A 22,163-nucleotide genomic window follows, 5' to 3' on the forward strand; every position below is an offset into this window, starting at 1 on the left:
GGGGGGTTTTCACTGTTTAGGCGCAGCAGGGGCTCTCCAAATGCGACATGGCGTTCGCTCTCGATTCCAGCCAATTTTGCTTACAAAAAAGTCACACAGTGCTCCTTCCCTTTCGAACCCTGCTGTGCATCCAGTGGTTTTCCCCACATATGGGGTATCAGCGTGTTCAGGAGAAATTGCACAACAAATTGCGTGTTGCAATTTCTCCTGTTACTCTTATGAAAACGCAAAATTGGGGGCTGAAAAACATTTTTGTGGGAAAAATGTGAAAATTTTATTTTTACTGCTCAATGTTATAAACTTCTGTGAAGCACCTGGGGGTTCAAGGTGCTCACCACACATCTAGATAAATTCCCTAAGGGGTCTAGTTTCCAAAATGGTGTCACCTGTGGGGGGTTTCCACTGTTTAGGCACATCAGGAGCTCTCCAAATGCAACATGGCGTCCGCTAATTATTCAAACAAATTTTACATTCAAAAAGTCAAATGGCGCTCCTTCCCTTCCGAACCCTGCCGTGCGCCCAAACAGTGATTTTCCCCCACATATGGGGTGTCGGCGTACTCGGGATTAATTTCGCAACAAATTTTGTGGCCCATTTTCTCTTGTTACCCTTGAGAAAATTAAACATTTGGGGCCTGAAGTAAAATTTGTGTGAAAAAAAGCTAAATGTTCATTTTTTTTCCTTCCACATTGCTTCAGTTCCTATGAAGCACGTGAAGGGTTAATAAACTTCTTGAATGTGGTTTTGAGCACCTTGAGGGGTGCAGTATTTAGAATGGTGTCAATTTTGGGTATTTTCTGTCATAAAGGCCCTTCAAAGTGACTTCAAATGTGATGTGGTCCCTAAAAAAAAAAAAAATAAAAAAAGGTTTTGTAAATTTTGTTGTAAAAATTAGAAATTGCTGGTCAACTTTTAACCCTTATAACTTCCTAACAAAAAGTTTGAAAATTTTTGTAAAATTTCCGTTTTTTTTTTCCCCACAAATAAATCATATCGGAGAGGATTAATTTTGTGAGGTAAAATATTGTTTAAAAACAGGCAGTGAAATATTTTACCTCACAAAATGAATCCTGTGATCTCCTGCTGTAATATCTGTATACTCTTTTGCTTCCTCCCCTGCTGTAATATCTGTATACTCTTTTGCTTCCTCCCCTGTTGTAATGTCTGTATACTCTTTTGCTTCATCCCCTGCTGTAATGTCTGTATACTCTTTTGCTTCATCCCCTGCTGTAATGTCTGTATACTCTTTTGCTTCCTCCCCTGCCCAGGAGATGTGGTATGTTCCATACATGGTCAGACACAGACAATTTTTAAAATGAACTTTTGTTTGTGGGAAAACCCCTTTTAGTACATAATTGGCTCCGTCCTTAAGGGGTTAAAGAGTACCTATCACCAGCCTTGCAACCTAACAAATCTTATTCCAGCAATTCATCAGAATGAAACATTGATGTTAATAATGAAGGCTGTCCGTCTGTTCTGACGACCCGGCCTAGACCAGCATTAGTGACCATTGATCATTCTAGATTTAAGGGTCCAATACAATAGTCTGATGAATGGGCTACAGACTACTGCTCAAAAGCTTAGCGGTTAAAGTTTGGTGGGCTAGCAATTCTGTTCTGTGAACCTCCAATCTGTCTCTGAAAACCTTCCTCAGGTATAGTCCCCTTAAGTGGTGCCCGCCGTTTGCCTCCTGCTACGTCCTCTGCTCAGATCGGCACAAAGTTTCTCCTGCTTCCAAGGCGACAGCCTAAGTGGCATGGCAGTGGTAAGTCTAACCCACACCTCGGTTGTCTTTCTTGTGCGGCAGGATAGATAAAACAGAGCAAGGTGTGCCCTAGACCACTGCCGTCCCCGTGCCACTAAGGCTACCATCTTGGAATCTGGAAGAACTGGATGCCATCCTTAGCATAAGGGGTAGCGAAAGGTAAATGGAGGATGACTTTAATTGAGACTTTTTTTCAGTCCCAGGGTGGAGAAGATGAATGCCATATCAGGAGAATGAAGGCTGGTAAAGCGCTGTTTTTTGGGGGTTTTTTTATGCTCTGATACACAGGATCTATGTGTATTGTATTTTATTTTTAAAGTTTGTGAAATGTAGATTGCACTTCCATTATTTAAAAAGTATTGAGTTATAAGTTACTTACAATAAATTTATTCTTAACTGACACTAGGTGGCACCTGTGAGCTGCGTCTGTATGCACATTGTACTTTAGGTTCCTAGCAGCTAGACAGATATGGTCATTGATATACTATACAATTGGGCTCTAGAGTAAGTCATATACTAGAAGAATTGGCTAATTTCTAGGGTGTCTCCTGAAGTTAAAGAAAGAAAAACTGCAGCTTTTGATGCCTTTTCCTGTGTCATTTTTGGTCCCCCCCCCCCCCCAAATGCTCCCATTAGCTTAGTTTTGATGCTATGTTTCTCTGCTTCCCAGATTTTCCTATATCACTAATCAGAGTGCAAAAATGTTAATGGGGTTGTCCAGGATTAGAAAAACATAGCTTCTTTTTTTCCAGAAATGGCACCACCCCTGTACACAGGTTGCATATGGTATTGCATTCAGCCACATTGAAGTGAATGGGACTAAGGTGCAACACCAGACGCAACCTGTAGACAGGTGTTTAGTGGCTTCCTGTGCAGGATTTATGCTTCAATTAAACAGAAGTGATATGAAATTTCCAATAGGTCTGGAAAATTTTCTATAAAAAAGCCGTTTATGAACTCCAGTTAATTTAGGAAGGTACAGTGTTTCCATAGAATAGATTTCAAATGCATATTTCTGATATGTTTCCGTGTGACGTGAACAATGTTCCACAGAAAGTTGAATCTCGTGTGAAAGAACAGAAGGGAGCAGAGATGACTGAATCTTTTGAAATTCAAATCTTTGAGGTTCGACAAATTTTTCCCAAAAATTTAACTCACAGCTCATTAATTCACCTCCAATGCTGCAATGCCTCCAATTACCCTGAAAATACATTTAGGCCACGGCCCCATTATCAGTATTTGGTCAGTATTTTACCTCCGTATGTGTAAGCCAAAACCAGGAGTGGGTGATAAATGTAGAATTGGTGATTTGTTTCTATTATACCTTTTCTCTGATTGTTCCTCACCTGGTTTTTGCTCCCACTCCTGAGAAAAAATACTGACTGAATACTGACCAAATACTGATAGTGGGGCCGTGGCCTTAACAGGCTCCTCAGACTGTATCCAAGGTCATTAACAGAAATACAGCCTTAGTAGTTCAAAATGACCTCCCTATAGAAACGGATGGTAAGCCAAGAGTAACTAACACTTAAAAACACAGAAATTAGTTTTTATGGTTTTTTTTTAAATGTAAAACATTTTAAGTTATTTGTGATTAGGCAGACCATTTTTTTTTTTTAACAGAATACTGACTCAAACTGACAGTGTCACAGCCAGAGGTAACCATATCCTGCTGTGAGTGATGTGCCATACATTCCATAACGCCCTCTGCTTCCTCCCCACTCATGCACTTGCCAGAGGCTAAGGAGGCCTATTGTGTTTTGTGTTTGGTAGTATTACTGCACGGATGGTTGGTGCCAATAGTGGTGATACTTTTGCAGCTGCTGGTGACTCACACAGTCTTTGCTGCGGTATAGTTTTCTTTGTTCCATTACTATTGACATTTTTTTATTTTACCATAGATTGTCTAAAGTTAAATTATTGTGTTATACGCAATCTTTTCAACCCCAGTTATTGCACCAAAAAAGGTTGTAACAATAAATACTTGGTAGTTAGATACATATACAGAAAGCAGAAAGTGGCAGCAGACTGTAGTATAGTTGTGGTGTGTATGATTGCCAAATTGGACTAGTGAAAGAGGGGAGCATAAACAGTTAAATATCTACATTATTTATACTATGCAATTTTTTTTATTTTACAAAATTCAGTAATCCAAGGTAGGTGCATGTCCAAAAAGCCAGGGTGCTGGGGTGTACAGATATAAAATTTGACTACCAAAACAGATGTGTTAAAAAATTGTTTGACAGTCACTGTTAAATTAGAAAAATATCAATTATTTCTCCTTTCACAAAAAGAATGCAAAAACTGTGCTGTGATCTATAACATGTGTTTAAGGTTTCAGAAAACCCCTTCTCTAGTTGCACTTTATTTTATTAAAAAAAAAAAAAAAAATCTCTCTCCTTACCCACCCTTAAAAACGTGTGCTTTGTTTTAGAAAACTATATTCTAGAGATTACTTTCTTATGCTTTTAACTTCTTTCTTTAGGATCTGCAAATTGAGCGAGAAAGGAGCGCTTACAATATATCCGGAGGTTGCACGGCACTGATTGTTGTATACTTGCTGGGGAAAATTTATGTTGCCAACGCTGGTGACAGCAGGTATTTCACACTTCTTCAGCTATTCCCATTCAGTAATAAGTACGCACCCACCCGCCACCATTTTGTCAGTCTGCCAGTTTGACAATTATTGCAAAATTGAGCATTATTGTTGTTTACCGCATCAGCTACGGTAGCTAGCTGTTCATTAGCAGCTGTACCTTGTTGGAGCGCTTTGTCGTAGGTGGACTTGTTATCCATTGTGTGGAACTGAAGGGTTTGTGTGCTTTTTTGTTTTGTTTTTCCTTTTTTTCAGTCCAAGAATTATTTTTGAAGCCATCCGATTTCATTAGTCACCACCCTATTTGTATTACCATTAAATGTGAAAAATGGAAATGCTATTGGGCCAATATGGAGGAGAACAATAGTACTATTGGTGCTATTAAGGAACGGTATCACATGTCCTTGTAACTGCTAATTAAAAGTATTAAATTACATTTTGTAATAAATAATTTACATAGTCTCAGCATGTGGGCAATAAATTCCCCCGCAAACTATGGCTGCTAGTTATACAGTGGAAAATGGATAACCAATTCGTCCCTGAGAATAAAGAAGATTACCAACCCTACTGTTCCAAGATCAGTGTGGGGTAATTACTATAAATAAATAGTGTTTATGAGAATGAAGAAGTGCACTTAGGTCAAAGTTCTTATATTTTATGAATATTTAACACAGCGACTTTAATTCCTTCACAACCTTTGACATTTGTTTACGTCAAAGGTCGTGTCACTGCCTTTGATGTGGGCTCGCACGCTAAGCCCACATCTTTCCCTGCCCATGATGACTGATTTAATCAGTCATCATGTGCCTTTAACAGCCACGGGTTGTCATGACAGCCGGGGGTCTGCTGCAGACCCCTGTGCCTGTCATTACGATTCTCCTGTGAACGCCAACTTGTGGCCGAAAAACAAGCCCTCATACGGCAATGGGGATGGAAAAATAAAAAAAGTTATGCCTCTTGGAAGAAGGGGAGGAAAAAAAGCGCAAAAAATGGAAAATCACAAGGTCATGGAGGGGTTTCAGGTGGATCTCGGAGCGGATCCCGCTCCAAAGTTGCCTGAAATAAGCATATTTATTGATTCCTAGGGGTGTAAACATAAGTGGAGAGCCTGCACAGACACTGCGCACTGAATGTATAAAATGAATGGTATGTGTCCGCGGAAAAGCTGCAGTAAAATCCGCAGCAGTAAGTATCTCTGCAAATTTTGTTGTGTTCTTTTTACCATTTGCATTGAAATCTGCAAAGATATATCCGCAGTATATATTGACATGCTGTGGATTTTAAATCCAGAATTAATTTTTTTTTTATTTTTACTATTCATTATTTGATTCCACTTTTGGAATTTTTCCCTCCTTTTTCAGTACATTATATGGTAAAGTGAATGGTGTCATTCAAAATTGCAAGTCGTCCTACAAGCGACCAGCCCTGATTCATAGCTATGTTAACTTTCAAAATGAAAATGTTATGTGAAAAAGAGGGGGAGGGAAAAACAAAAGCTCAAGCCGAAAAAGATCTCTGGCTTGAAGGGGTTAAAGCACCACTATTTTACGTCTGGATGCCATTTCTTCCGACGACAGTAATGTTTGACAGCAATGCTTGCGAATTGTATTACTCGCCCAAAATGGACTTTATATTTAGACTTCTGTATCTTTAAAGGGAACCTGTCATGTTGAAAATGTTATCTGATCTGCAGGCCGGGTGTTAGAGGGGGAGGAGCTGATCAGATTGATATACATTTTTGCAGGTGTGTATGTGTGTGTGTGTGAGTCCAGTGGGCTGTCCTACTGAGTGATGTCTTCCCTGTATGACTGTGCATGCAGAGAAAGCGGTCAATCACTATTGAGACCGCCCACTGGACTCATATACATACACCATAAATTGCAATCTTACAAGTTATCCTGAATCTTTTCCAATAAACTTCTATATCCTTCTATTCAGATTCTCCTTCTCAATATCATACTGCCCACAGATCGGACTGCATGTACCACATGGTGGTGGGCACAGGAGTTCTTTTATCTTTCCCCTCTAACTTGTACTTCACTGCTTCAGGGTGGTAAAACGCTGCCCAATTTAAGCATGCTGTACAAGGACCAGATAGCGAAGCATTATCACGCCATAATATATTTTCTTAATTATACATTGTCATTTCCCATGATGTATGGGGAAGGTCACTCTTTCCTTGTCTTTTAATTCTAAGCTGAGCGTGGTAGCTTTACTATGTGCGAAAGATGTAGTAACTAAGTATCAGTAAAGCAGACAACTCTCTTGGCTGTGTCATGTAAATGAATGTGTTGGATGACTACTAATTTAGTCTTACATCTGCTGCCGCCTATTCCTTGCATTCCAATGAGGAGGGCTGCGTGGTTACATCCACCACTGTCTCGGCTCTGGCATTATGATTGTAAAGTACAGTATTCACATTTCAAGTTCATACACATAATACATATCCTATCACAGGCCATTACTGACCTTCCTGTAACAAAAGGAGTGTTACCAAGCTTAATTTGTCTCGCGTGGCAAGGACATGTTCTGTAGTCTGTACATAGACTAGCATCATTAGCAGATTCCTGACATGTATCCCATACTGAAATATCTCTATGCAAAGCTGCATTCATTTCTTTACAATGTATATAACTTATATTATGCAGTGTGAGTGAACGCTCCAATACTCTGAATAACCCATAAGAGAATATTCTACACATTGCTGTAATTAGAATTAATAGGAACCATACAGCGAGGATCCTGTGTTTAATACATGCCGCTCTGAGACTTCTTTATCGCATGCAGCACAGACTCTTAAAGGGAATCTGTCAGCAGGTTTTTGGTATGTAATCTGAAGACCTAAGGAGATGGAGGCTGAGACACTGAATTCAGGGATGTGTCACTTGTCAAAGTGCATGCTGTTGATTACTAATTGTGAAGGATTTATCACTAAGAGATTAGCATTGCTGGACTAGTCTGACTCCACCCCCTCCTGTGATAAGCAGCTCACTGTCTATGGACTTTGTACATACAGTGCTTGGTGTGGCCGGGGGCAGCTTTCTCAGCTCTGATTAATTATAAATCTAAAGAGCTCTGATTTGTATCAGAACCACTGTACCCAGTAATCCCTGATACATTGTTGGATTCAGGTCTTTTTGCCTACATCAAGCTGCTCTCAGATGAGGTAGCAAAATCCTGCTGACAGATTCCCTTTAAGAGGTAATGGTCAGATCTACTCTAGCTATGGTTTTTGATTGTGAGTGTTGTAGTTCGGTTTAAACAATTCTTTTGTATCAATTTGACATTTTAGATTGCATAATTTTTAGTCTGCATAATAAAAAAAAAAAAAATCTAATATATTTAAACGCAAATGTGTTGATGATTCCTGATTTGCTTTGGAGGTAGTCTTCACTAGTTCTTCAGTGATTTTTTTTCTTCTTCTTGTCATTTAGGCACTCTGTTAGCTAAGGAAATTGGACTTGGTCAATGTGTATGTGGTTATCAGGGCTTGAGTTAAAGGGGGTCCAAAGGTCAAATACATTTTCATCGAAATCCCTTTCTATTTAGTACCATATTCTAAACTAATTTTCTAATATGCATGCATTAAAAATTCCCCACCGTTCTCTAACCACTATCTAACAGCTATTGCATTTTTTCCCTACTTCCTGTGTGATGACTCTTCGTTTGAGTATCCCAGTGCATCCTGGGATACTCAAACAAAGCATCATTAGGGGGCAGAGACTGCAGTCACTACCGCCGCCCCTGCCTGAAACGAAGCGGCATCACTGATTTTTTTTTTTTTTTAATGCAAGCATATTAGAAACTAGTTTCGATTACGGCACTAAATAGATAGGGATTTAGATTAAAATGTATTTGACCCTCGGACCACCCCTTTAAAATCAATGAATGTTCTAATCACTTAAAAAACAATAAGTGAATGGCACCCAAAAAAGGAGATGAGTAAAACGATTTGCACTACCTTGGCTTTGTGTCCATGCGATGTCCCATGACTTGGGAATAATAAAATAGTGCATTTTTATATTGTTGCTGTTTTGTTTCTATGCAATAAGGTTTGCCTTTTTAGAAGTTTGTCCTCCCTTTTTCACTGTAGCCCAGCTGTGATGTCTGCACCCCCTCCCTTCTTCCCAGTCAGGGTATGTCAGCCATCTTAAGAGGCTCATGTCTTTGCATCTCTGATTGAGAAAAGTCTTTTTTTACCTACTGTAATTGGGAATAACTACAAGAATTCGTCTTGAAAATAAACTTTCTTCTGGAATCTTCACATGTACCTCTGCAGTCGAGTTAAGCTATCTGATGAAGTTCTTCCTGTGAGTACTGGTACATAGAGACATCCATAGAAACAGTGTCTGAAGAGCCTCACACTCGCAGCCTAGTTATGGAGTCTGAATAGTCCACTTCATTACTATGTCACAGCCAGACCAGGGTAGTGTGAACTTTCTCGGCCGACACTCAAATATCAACCTCCTGAGTGCCACTCGTGATCATTAGGCATTCGCGACATCATGTCACTATGCCTCAAATAGCACATCGCCATATGAAGTCTCGGGGGGGGGGGTCCCGAATAATCGCAATAATTGCCCAGGATGCCAGAATTTGAGTGCTAGCTGAGAAAGTTGGCTTTATTCCATGCTTGGCTGCCACTGAGTACCAAAGTGTGTGCCAGTAGTACCAATCTTTTCACTCATCTCTACCTAGAAGCTATGTTTAGTGTGCAGTATAGAAAAGAAAAGTTCTTTTAAGTACTCTAATGGTTCCCGGTTTTCTTCTTCTTCTTCTTTTTTATTTTTTTTTTAAAGACATCCTGACAGTAATGCAGCATTAGAGACACTATATGTTTTGAGTATCCGTTTAGACATATGGTATGAAACAGACACAGATGATAAGTAGGAGGACAGCATAAGATTGCGGTTGTCTAAACAGGCAGCTAAAGATATTGTTTTGGGAAAAAAATGAGAAAATCTCAAGATCTCACTTTTTTATGGCGTAGCAAGAAAACTTACGAATTTTTAATTGTTATCCTAGAAATGTGTAAATTCTAAAAATCAGTCAACAATGAGCGACTTTAAGGGCAAAACCTTTTGCCATGTGCGTTAAACAGAAGCAAGATCTATGTAGATAAGATATTTAAAGGAAATCTAGTACGCGCAGCTTGCAGGACCAATAATTTTTGGGTTTGGGGCATCTTCTACGTCTGGAGGAAAGAAGGTTTAATCATAATCACAGACGCGGATTCTTTACTGTAAGAGCAGTGAGACTATGGAACTCTCTGCCGCATGATGTCGTAATGAGTGATTCACTGTTAAAATTTAAGAAGGGCATGGATGCCTTTCTTGAAAAGTATAATATTACAGGTTATAAATTCTAGATTCCTTGATAGGGTGTTGATCCAGGGAACTAGTCTGATTGTCGTATGGAGTCGGGAAGGAATTTTTTTCCCCAATGTGGAGCTTAGTGTTTGCCACAGGGTTTTTTTGCTTTTCTCTGGATCAACATGTTAGGCTATGGGTTGGACTAGATGGACTTTAGTTTTTAAGGTTGAAGGAAGACTATGTTACTATTATCTCCCTACGGGCCACATCCAATGTTGTTACTTTTTAAATACTTTTTATCTTTTTTAAGTTATCCCTTATGCGAACACAACCCTTTCGCAGTCTTGAAGGACTTAATCGACAGACCTATGGTGTTGGCCTGATCACTAGCATGTCATAGTGAGAAAATTTGTTGTCCAAACAAAATCCAGAATTGCCCCTCTGGTTTCTTTTACACCATTCCTCTTCATTACATTCCAAGCAAACAAACACAAAAATGTCTTAAAAAAGGCATAATTTTTTAAATTGATGATAATAAGGTGTCCTGCTGTCGGAATAAAGGCCCCCCACCACACACACACACACACACACACACACACACACACACACACACACACACACACACACACACACACACCAAGATTGGCAAGAAAATATGGCCTTCTGGAGAGTGGCAATATAGGGAGGATATAAGAGAATTTGCAGTATGTCACAGAAATATCAGATCTTGAAATCAAGAGTAGTCTCAAAAACATTGGCCCCTATTCATCAAGGCCAGCAATTTTCTCACCAGACTAGATGAGGAAGCGTGTAGGAGTCGGATGCTCCTGTTTCATTAGGAGTCATCGGACGAGTGGCATGCACATCCATGAGCCACACCAGAAATCTAACTCCAGTCCCTGACTGTAGTAAGATTTCTGACATATGTAAACTCACCCACCCCCCCAGCTCTGCCCATTTTGGTAGTGAAGGCAAAAGTAGCATCATTTTTGCACAGCTAAGAGTTGCGCAAAATATTGACCTTTTAAAGCAATTTATGCTAGAATTCTGAAATTCCAATAAATTGCTTTGATGAATTGTTGCCATGGTGTTTTTAAAGAGGTTTCATTATGTAATCATTACAATCAGTGGGTGACCATATAATACACTCTCAATAGAGCTTCATAAGCATATACGGTACATTCATATATAATGTTATTGGAATCAATAACTTTGAGTGTGTGCATTATAATATTGTAGCATAAAGACTAAGGTAATTGGCTGCCTCATAACCTGCCGAGTAGTAGATAAGGTTTGCTTTACAAAAGTTTGTGCCTTCTACTTTATTCTTCAGATTAAAGCCATGTATAAAGAGAACCATTACTTTAATACATAGATTTTATTCCCATTAAAGTCACTGACCTCATTGCATTATTGAGGTATATGGGCGTCAAACAAAAAAAAATCCAAATGGAGTTGAACTATTACAGAAAAGGAAGAATTGGTTAGAAAGTAGTTTTCTGAATATTGGGCTCCATTTATGTAATAAAAAAAATCCAATATTGGCTAAGAGAAAACTATAAATGTAGGATTTTCACAAGCATTGCAGGAGAGTATTAAAATCTATTAGTTTGACCATGTTCCTGTGGTGATTTCCTGTTCTACCTCTTTGTCTTTGTGTGTCGTTGGCATCTAAACAAATTGGTGATCGAGAGTCCTAACTGTAGAGAAACATTATATAACCACATTGCTATTCTTCAGTGAAAATGAGCACTATTTATCATGTGGGCTCATAAAACTGTACTTTGGGGTCAATTTATTGCTCTTGCTTCACAAATGTAAAATACTCTGTAACTAAAGACCAAGAACTCCCAGCTATCAATCGGTCCCCTGAGTCAAAAATGATTGCTAAGCCTACCATTTCCCTACTACGCGCAGGCTGATAGAAACTCGAGCCAAAATGAAGGATCTGACAATCCAAAAAGTCAAACACTTACTGCTTTATTCTAAACAATATTACTATGTAGTAAGGAGCTTATGCCCCTCTCACCTGTCTTTGCAGAAGCGCTCTACTTCTCCATGAGAGACTGGTCAAGTACTCTGCGCTATCATCCAAAGGGAATTGCTATTCTCTTTGAAGAATACTACTCTACACTAAAAAATTTGCCAAATATTTTTCCTAAGGATCCCATCACCAAGAGCTTTGGCTGAAAGCTATCTGATATGTATAGCCAACTTAAGAGCTTGTAGTTGGAGCAATCTTGGGTCTTTGCTTGGTTTGGGAATAAGAATTTTGTGACAATGTGGGAGGGAGGTGTGGGTCATTCATAAATTAGTTCAGTAAGGATATAAGTTGGGGAGCAAGCTCCACTTGAGATACTTAATAAAGATAAGGGAACCCATCCTGACCAGATGTTTTACCATTAGGAAAGCCTTTTGATAGTTTCCGATTGTTATCCCGCAATTATGGGATGAGTTAGGAAAAGGCAACAGTTTCTTTATACAGGGAATGAAGTTTATAAGCTTGGATATAGGATCCTATCACCCAAGTCTTAGTAACTATCCTCAAATAAAGTGCTACTTTATTTATTGGTTATATATGGAGATGGCCACTCTTAGTAAGCACCTGTACACACCAGTTTTCTGTTTTGGAAGTGACTGTCAGTCTTTTGATATTTGTATACATAGGCTCTCTGACTGAGCAATCCACCCCTAAGCCTCAGGTGGATTTAATTATAGCAGGATCCTACCTTCCCCTATAGATGGTCTAAGAGAGGATTCATACTAGATAGGTTCCAAGCAACGAGAGTCTCCTTACCGTGGCTACCGGGTACACATAAATTGGACAATTTCTGTGCTAAGTATTACAAAATTATTCCTATTTTCTAGAGCAGTAATGCAATTCAAATTTCATATATTTCATGTTTGCATGCTATAGCTCTACAGCGTGTAACTTTATTTGTTATATATGGAGATTGTTACTCTTAGTAAGCACCTGTACACACCAGTTTTCTGTTTTGGACGTGACTGTTTGTATACCTGCACATTTAGTCATAGGGGTGTGCTTCATCTCATTCAGTCACGCTTGTCCTGCTCCTCTCCTTTTTGACCTCACAGTGGTCACCTGGCCGCTCCAACTACTGCTTCCACATATAGGCTTTGCTCTACGTCACAAGGGACCCCTGGCCTTCACCATTTAAACTCTTGTACAAGCATGTGGACTTACACAAAGACCCTGGGTTGAGTCCACGGAGTAGCGACTAGCCTGTGGAGCACACTGAAAGGAACGGTCAGGTCGCTGCATCAGAACCAGGAGAGTAAAGAAAAAATAGCGAGTCAGAAGGATCATCAATAAATGGGCCAAGGTCAGAGCGAGAATCATACAGACAAAGCAGAACAGTAGAAGCAAACCAAAGCAAGTATGAACTATTGGCAACTACCAGCAGTAAGTTGGGAGTATTAGTATGTGTTGTGCTGTCCCATTGGCCAAAGTTAGCTGATAACTTCAGCGGGGCTGCTCACATACATACTGCCAAACTGGGCGACAATACAGGTCCTTTGGCTAGACAGAGCCTGCGCTGCCCATAGCTTCTGGATCCGATGTCTCTCCTCCATTATCAGCACCACCAACATATTGAATATGGCGGTACCTAATGATGGTTAAATGTTTGACTGTGTGGTTATCAGACTTTGTGTTCTTTGTATGTACTACAATTTTATGTATCCCCTATTATGCCCACTATACTTTTATTCCCCATTTATTTATGCAACTCTATATCCAATAAAAATCACAGTTAATAAAAAAAATTATACATAATTCTAAAACTATGGCCAAATTCTGCATGTTTAGCAATTGCATGTCCCCATTCTCCTAACTTTTAACAGTGCATGCTCATCAAAGCATGTGGTAGAAAGATTAATAGTCTCCCCTTCTGTAGAGAAAACGGATCCTTTCTTTCTGAACAGCAGCAACCACATCCTCTATTCATCTAAATTTCCTTTAATGTACAATCTGCCTTTCCTGTCCAAGTGCCACTGTGCATGGAAATACCATTTTCTAATGATACTAGTCGGCATATGTGGTCTTCGACTGCTAGAATAAGTTGGGGCAAGCTTTGAACAGAATAGGAGACTCTAAATGAAACCACCATACAAAGACCAGTATTAATACCACCTAACAATTGTAGATGGAGGTCTGCGCTGGCGTTCTGCAGACCACATGAGGAATTCAATACAATTAAATCCAGTGACACTTTCTTTGATTGGAGCCTTTAACTGTCCATTTTCTTCTCCTTTTCAATCTGGCGCAGGCCGTCATGATGACTTCTCCCTTCCATTACATGCTGTTCAGATGTTTTTGGCTCCTCTTTTCCAGCTCCCTTCACACTAACACCCACCCTCTGCAAAAACTTTCCACCTGGCGGACTCCTTAACAGTGCTGCTACATCGAAAAATGTGCTTGTTGGTAGCCCACGGAAATTCATATCAATAGGTACCCTCCATTAATATCTATTACGTCTTAATAGATATTACCACTCACAATAATAATGCTCTCATTTCTGACCTCTACAGTGTAATATATGCCCCCTCACACAGTACTAAAACAAAGTAATTGTGACTACTTAAAGCTTCCACATGGTAATAGTGTCTCATCATAACTTCCCCTCAATAATAACTATTACTCTAAGGCAAAATTATTCACACTTTTGTTGTGGCTTCTGCTTTTAAGAAAAACCATGACAGTCCCTGATTCATATCATGACTAATAGCGATGATGCATCTTTTGTGCTATAATTGCCAATTGAATTGTAATTGATTAGAATTCACTTAAAAATGCATCCAAATATGGCTTTAAATGGGTTTTCCACTACTTTAACAAACTGAAAGCAAAATGGACCTCAGGTTTCCCTTGGAGTGCAGGAGATTGTCCCTCTTGTTAGTCTCTACTAGGCTGCATTCTCAAAACTTTGGCTACTTAATAAAAAATTCCCTGCAGTACAGCTATAAAATGCAATCAATCTGCTTGTTGTAAGGCTTGCGACAAACCAAAACGCACTACATTGATGTATTATATGGGACTGTGAATTAAGAAGCCTGATTTTAGAGACTGCTGATAACGTTTTGCAATTCATAGTAGGGCGAGGTCAAATTAGATCGGTGGGGGTTTGACTCAGAGAAGGTCCACTGATTAGCTGTTACCAGCTTCGGCAGCATCCAGATGTATGAAACAGAACACCACTGATCCATCACACTGTTTGGTGGTCAGTTTCTGTTTTCAGCTTAGCTCCTACTGGGAGAGGCCACTAAACAGTGTGAAGGAGCAGTGGTGTTTATATCTGGCATCTTCTGGAGCTGGTAACACTTGATTGATGGGAGTTCTAGGTGTCGGACCCCCCCAGCAGTCTGATATTATTGATAGCTTATCCTTAGAGTAGGTCATTGTCATACTAGTTGAAAACCCCTTTAAATTTCGCATGTGTATGGGACTTAAGGTTATGTGCGTCAGTGTTGTATTGACTGAGTCGTATTATTTTAAATAACTTTAATATATTGTGAATTATTACATGATTTTGACGCTTGTATGATGTAGGTCCTCCTTGACATGAATACAGTTATATGAAAAAGTTTGGGCACCCCTATTAATCTTAAGCTTAATGTTTTATAAAAATTGGTGTTTTTGCAACAGCTATTTCAGTTTGATATATGTAATAACTGTTGGACATAGTAATGTTTCTGCCTTGAAATGAGGTTTATTGTACTAGCAGAAAATGTGCAATCTGCATTCAAACAAAATTTGACAGGTGCATAAGTATGGGCACCCTTATCATTTTCTTGTTTTAAATACTCCTACCTACTTTTTACTGACTTAAAAGCACTTTTTTTGGTTTTGTAACCTCATTGAGCTTTGAACTTCATAGCCAGGTGTATGCAATCATGAGAAAAGCTACTTAAAGTGGCCACTTGCAAGTTGTTCTCCTGTTTGAATCTCCTCTGAAGAGTGGCATCATGGGCTCCTCAAAACAACTGTCAAATGATCTGAAAACAAAGATTATTCAACATAGTTGTTCAGGGGAAGGATACAAAAAGCTGTCTCAGAGATTTAACCTGTCAGTTTCCACTGTGAGGAACATAGTAAGGAAATGGAAGAACACAGGGACAGTTCTTGTTAAGGCCAGAAGTGGCAGGCCAAGAAAAACATCAGAAAGGCAGAGAAGAAGAATGGTGAGATCAGTTAAGGACAATCCTCAGACCACCTCCAGAGAGCTGCAGCATCAACTTGCTGCAGATGGTGTCACTGTGCATCGGTCAACTATACTACGCACTTTGCACAAGGAGAAGCTGTATGGGAGAGTGATGCGAAAGAAGCCTTTTCTGCAAGCACGCCACAAACAGAGTCGGCTGAGGTATGCAAAAGCACATTTGGAGAAGCCAATTTCTTTTTGGAAGAAGGTCCTGTGGACTGATGAAACCATGATTGAGTTGTTTGGTCATACAAAAAGGCGTTATGCATGGCGGCAAAAAACACAGCATTCCAAGAAAAACACTTGCTACCCACAGTCAAATCTGGTGGAGGTTCCATCATGCTTTGGGGCTGTGTGGCCAATGCCGGCACCGGGAATCTTGTTAAAGTTGAGGGACACATGGATTCCACTCAGTATCAGCAGATTCTTGACAATAATGTTCAAGAATCAGTGACAAAGTTGAAGTTACGCAGGGGATGGATCTTTCAGCAAGACAATGATCCAAAACACCGCTCCAAATCTACTCAGGCATTCATGTAGAGGAACAATTACAATGTTCTGGAATGGCCATCCCAGTCCCCAGGCCTGAATATCATTGAACATCTGTGGGATCATTTGAAGAGGGCTGTCCATGCTCGGCGACCATCAAACTTAACTGAACTGGAATTGTTTTGTAAAGAGGAATGGTCAAAAATACCTTCATCCAGGATCCAGGAAATCATTAAAAGCTACAGGAAGCGACTAGAGGCTGTTATTTTTGCAAAAGGAGGATCTACTAAATATTAATGTCACTTTTCTGTTGAGGTGCCCATACTTATGCACCTGTCAAATTTTGTTTGAATGCAGATTGCACATTTTCTGTTAGTACAATAAACCTCATTTCAAGGCAGAAACATTACTATGTCCAACAGTTATTACATATATCAAACTGAAATAGCTGTTGCAAAAACACCAATTTTTATAAAACATTAAGCTTAAGATTAATAGGGGTGCCCAAACTTTTTCATATAACTGTATAATCTTTTACATTGAAATTGCAACACCAAAAAAGAAAAGTCACGGCAGTCACAGGATGGATAGACATTCTAATGATAAGCAATTGTTGTAAAATTGGAAACACATTTTTTATAACTTCTTGATTTATTCAGTAGTGAGTGAGCACCATGTGCAGAAATAAACACCGCTACACACCTTGGCATGCGATCACTGAGGTTATTAATGGTTGTTTGAGAAATGTTATGGCTCGATAAATGCACCTGGGCACACAAATCAAGATCCACTGCTGGCATCTCCCTTTGAGTGCTTGAGCTTGATAAATGATCAAGCATTTCATGATATCTCTCTCTATCTATCTATCTATCTATATTATAAAAAAAATGTATATGTGTGTGTATAATATACACATATATATACACTGGAATGTTTGAAAAATAAAGTACTGTTTTAAAATGGCCAGCAATGAGCCCTCACCTCAATCCCATTGAAAATCTTTGGGGGGAGCTAAAATCTGCCATTGGGAAAAGGAACCCTGGAAACATTCAAGAGCTTGAACAAACTCTAAAGGAAGAGAGGAAGAATATTCCAGCTGAGAAGTGCAATAAGCTTATGGATGACTACGAGAAACGTTTGGAGGTTGTCAGCAATGCCAAAGAGTGTGTAACCAAGTATTAATTAGGGGTGCCCTTATTGCTGCACTGTTCTGTTTTTTTCTTTGAAATTGCAACATGGAAGTTGAATAACAATGTTTTATTGTTGCATTACTTTTGACCACTAATTAAAAAATCCTGAGGAGATAACTTTGGTACATTTCCATTTATATCTGAAGATATTGTACAGTCTATGAAAAAAAATGAAGGGGTGCCAATAATGGTGAGCAGCACTGTACATCTTGGCGCTTAGAGTGCTGCTGTATGCTCTTCTTTGTATATTGTGCAGTCATGGCAGTTTTCACCTGTTCACACTAGCTTTATTCTGTATAGAGGTGCTGGTCAGTTTTGTTTACTGCAGTGTACTTTTAGTTATTTGAAAAGAAAATGTGTATCTTTATTACCATTGAGTATTACTTTTTAACTGAGGGGTACTAAAGAAAAGGAAAAATTCTCCCAGAATCGGGGAAAAATCAGCAATTGGAGGAAGTACTCAGTTTAAATAAAACCATAAAATAAAGGTAAAAAGGTCCTCTTTAACTGTATGTTTTGAGGCTTTCCTTTAGGATATGATATTTTAGTGCCATTCACTTTTGTGGATGCTATAAGTTGTACCCATGTGTCAAAGGTATAAAAATAGGAGAGTTACTTAAAGAAGTTGCCCACTACTTAGACAACCCCTTCTCCTACCCTTCATACGAATTGAACATGAACAGTAAGTGAGCCATCAGCCGCAGCCCTGATTTCCTCTTCATGTTCAATTGGAACGAAGGCGGTGCTAGTGACTCCAGCACTGATTGGGCGCCAGGCTCATGCGTCATAACCGCACGAGAGCCCCGGGAACACAAGTGTTGACACCGCTGAACGGCTCAGGCACGGGAGGTGAGTGTAAGATTTTTTTATTTTATCAGGGCCAAACATACCGGGCATGCGCAAAGTGCCACTTACATAGAGCACGCTTTGCTTTATCCCGGCCCCGTCTGCCTGTGCACTGCGCTGCAGGGTTCTATCGCGCAGGCGCCGGGGAGTCACGCATGCCCGACACAAGAGGGAGCACAGTGCACGTCACAGGGCCCTGTGACGTGCATGAGAGGGGAGGAATATGATAATTAAGCACATAGGCAGGGATTTGGGGGAATAATAAGTACATAGGCAGGGATTTCTTGGCGTCCCCCGACGCCAAGCCTATGAAAGACGGAGTTTATAAAAACAGATTTCTCTGCAATCCGACCTCTACCATGGGCCATACAGGTATGTATAGATTTACATTTCTATGCCCTGTATGCCCATAGTAGAGGTCTGATATCTCCCAGGGGGTGACAAATTCCCTTTTTAAGTTTGGTTCATTTTACACCACTGCACAGTGGTTTAGTATGAAGTGTACACCCCTTCATTAATTTGGTGCATCTTTGGATATCCATATTAATTCACTTACATTGTAGTTGTCCACACTCCTTAACCCCCCCCCCACTAAAACCTATTTATTTTGAAAAGTGGTGATAATAGTAAAAATTATTTTTGCAACTGTTTTATGCTGTAAAAGTGGCATAACGCTCTTGAGTAATTCCCCCCAAAATGTATCTGAGAAGTAAAGTTTCCCCCTCATTGATTCAATGATTCTTATGTAATATGAAGCTATTGGTCAAATCTGTTTTCTTTCAGGGCTATAATTATCCGAAATGGAGAAATCCTTCCTATGTCTTTAGAGTTTACACCAGAAACGGAACGTCAAAGACTTCAGTACCTAGTAAGTTGGAGAAAATGTTAACAAGAGACAATGTGCAATTGTTTTGGCAAGGTCAAAATATATACATATATTGGTGCACAATAAGGTAAAAGGACTTGTAGTCCAAAAAATACAGTAAGACGCACTTTTTTCCCCACAAAATTTGGGAGGAAAACCCTTATAGTCCAAATGTAGCTTGCAAGAGTCACAGGAGCAGCGGCGAAAGAAGCGGGGCGATGCTGTAGGCCCTGGGTCGGAAGCAGAGGTGTTGGCAATGAGTCCAGAGCGGAGTCCCTGCTCTATGCATTGATTTCCCAGCAGTGGGCTTCAGGAAAATCGTTGCTGGAAGCGTCCACGACTGCAGGAAAATGTCCGCCGCAGATCTCAATCTGCGCATACGCTGCCGGAGGCGGCCATCTTCCTGAAGCCCACCGCTGGGAAATCAATGCACTCCACTCTGCCTCACTGCTGACACCCCTCCTTTCGGCCCAGGACCTGCAGCCTCTCACTGCCAGGACACCCCCTTCCTCCCACTCAGGCCCCGCCGCATCACCTCACTTCTGCCGCCGCCTGCTTCCTGCAGCAGGGACTTGGCTTACCTGGGGAACAGTGGTGGAGCGGGGTCACAGGAGGCAATCGTAAATTCGTACTATAAGACAGACGCCCATTTTATGAAAAATCTTTTTTTTATCTCCTATTTTCCTAACCAAAATTTGGGTGCGTCTTATGGTCCGGAGTGTCTTTTATAGTCCGAAAAATACGGTATTTATTTTTTGTAAATACAAGATTCTGACTGTTTTTAAAAGGAATCTGTCAGCAGGGATTTACATTCCAAACTATTTAATATGTGCTCTTTCAAAGACCCGTTCAGTAATACCTTTACATGGCCAGTCCATTCCTCCGTTACTGAGAAATCAGCGCTTCTCGTTGATTTGCAAATGAGGCTGAAGAGCTACAAGTGCTTCTCACTGTAACATCCCTGGCGGCGTGCTGCCATGGCTTACCATCTCCCACCATGCAAGACCGCCAACTTACCTACCAGTCCAGGCTGTGGACTATGTTCCTCTTCATGCTGTGTTGTTTGTCTCTTGTTTGCTGGCTTAGGGCGGCGGCGCTGCAGCTTCCTAATTCTTAAAGTTACAGTGTGAGCAGTCCTAATGCGTCCCCAGCCTATTGCTGGTAGTCACTGGATACTTACACTTCCTCCACCCAGTGGGAGGTGCCTGAGCATCACTTTCTTAGTGTGTTCTGTGCAACTGTGAGTTGCCAGGTCCTGTCCTGAATGTTGCCTGTTTCCGCCACCCTGGGGGCTGAGTACCCAGGCCCGTTACCTGTATCTGTGACTTCTAGTCTATTTTCGCCACCCTGGGGGTTGAATGCCCAGGCTCGTTCCTGTGTCAGTTCCTGTCTGAACTGTGTCCTAGCCCGTTACCTGTTTGTCTCCATGGCCGATCCTTCCCTTTTCCTACAGTGTCTGAACCGGTACCTAACTCCTACTCGTTGTCTCTGTACTTCTGTTTGTGAGTTTTGTGTCCACTCGCTACTTCATAGCAAGTACCTTGTGTCTATCTTCCTGTGTTTCCTTGTCCCTGTCTGTTCCATGTGAACAGAGCCCTGTCTTGTCTGGCCGCACCTACTGCTCTGCTTTTCCTGCCCTGCTCTGCTTTTCCTGCCTTGCTCCGCTTCCCCTCCGCACCTGCGGCTCTGCTCTGCCTTGCTCCACTTCCCCTCCGCACCTGCGGCTCTGCTCTGCCCTGCTCCGCTTCCCCTCCACACCTGCGGCTCTGCTCTGCCCTGCTCCGCTTCCCCTCCGCACCTGCCGCTCTGCTCTGCCCTGCTCCGCTTCCCCTCCGCACCTGCCGCTCTGCCCTGCCCTGCTCCGCTTCCCCTCCGCACCTGCCGCTCTGCTCTGCCCTGCTCCGCTTCCCCTCCACACCTGCCACTCTGCCCTGCTCCGCTTCCCCTCCACACCTGCCACTCTGCCCTGCTCCGCTTCCCCTCCACACCTGCCACTCTGCCCTGCTCCGCTTCCCCTCCGCACCTGCCGCTCTGCTCTGCCCTGCTCCGCTTCCCCTCCGCACCTGCCGCTCTGCTCTGCCCTGCTCCGCTTCCCCTCCGCACCTGCCGCTCTGCTCTGCCCTGCTCCGCTTCCCCTCCGCACCTGCCGCTCTGCTCTGCCCTGCTCCACTTCCCCTCCGCACCTTCTGCTCTGCTCCGCTTCCCCTCCGCACCTGCGGCTCTGCTCTGCCCTACTCCGCTTCCCCTCCGCACCTGCGGCTCTGCTCTGCCCTGCTCCGCTTCCCCTCCACACCTGCCACTCTGCCCTACTCCGCTTCCCCTCCGCACCTGCCGCTCTGCTCTGCCCTGCTCCGCTTCCCCTCCGCACCTGCCGCTCTGCTCTGCCCTGCTCCGCTTCCCCTCCGCACCTGCCGCTCTGCTCTGCCCTGCTCCACTTCCCCTCCGCACCTTCTGCTCTGCTCCGCTTCCCCTCCGCACCTGCGGCTCTGCTCTGCCCTACTCCGCTTCCCCTCCGCACCTGCGGCTCTGCTCTGCCCTGCTCCGCTTCCTATCTGCACCTGCGGCTCTGTTCCTGTATCCCAGTCTGTACTGGTCCCTATCCAACCTGTTTACCTACCTGCCAGTACCCGCCTGTCTGCATACCAGCCGTGCCTGCCAGTACCCGCCTGTCTGCATACCAGCCAAACCTGCCCGTTCCTGCATTCCCCGGTGTGGGTCAACATCTGTGTGACCGGGGTCTGACCTGGAGTAGCACCTGGGCCACCTTCCACGTCCCTCCTCGGACCACGGAGTTGATTGAGCCGCCGTGCATCTGTGGTCGGATCTGGCGAGGTCCCTAGTCACGCCCCTCCAGGCACTCCTTGGTTCGTGGCCCAGTG

The 22,163-nt window shown here is 41.9% G+C and overlaps 1 protein-coding gene across 2 annotated transcripts in view; it reads left to right on the forward strand.

The window, feature by feature from the left end:
• PPM1H (protein phosphatase, Mg2+/Mn2+ dependent 1H) overlaps positions 1–22,163 on the forward strand; it is a 229,476-nt gene that overhangs the window by 90,253 nt on the left and 117,060 nt on the right. For both annotated transcript variants that reach the window (XM_073651589.1, XM_073651590.1), the window contains exons 4-5: positions 4,251–4,363; positions 19,203–19,287. In XM_073651589.1, coding sequence (XP_073507690.1) covers positions 4,251–4,363; positions 19,203–19,287 — 198 coding nt within the window. The remainder of the gene's footprint in view (positions 1–4,250; positions 4,364–19,202; positions 19,288–22,163) is intronic.

Source organism: Phyllobates terribilis, unplaced genomic scaffold, assembly GCF_046119375.1.
Source record: "Phyllobates terribilis strain yellow unplaced genomic scaffold, ASM4611937v1 Scaffold_11__3_contigs__length_659146591, whole genome shotgun sequence".
NCBI lineage: Eukaryota > Metazoa > Chordata > Amphibia > Anura > Dendrobatidae > Phyllobates > Phyllobates terribilis.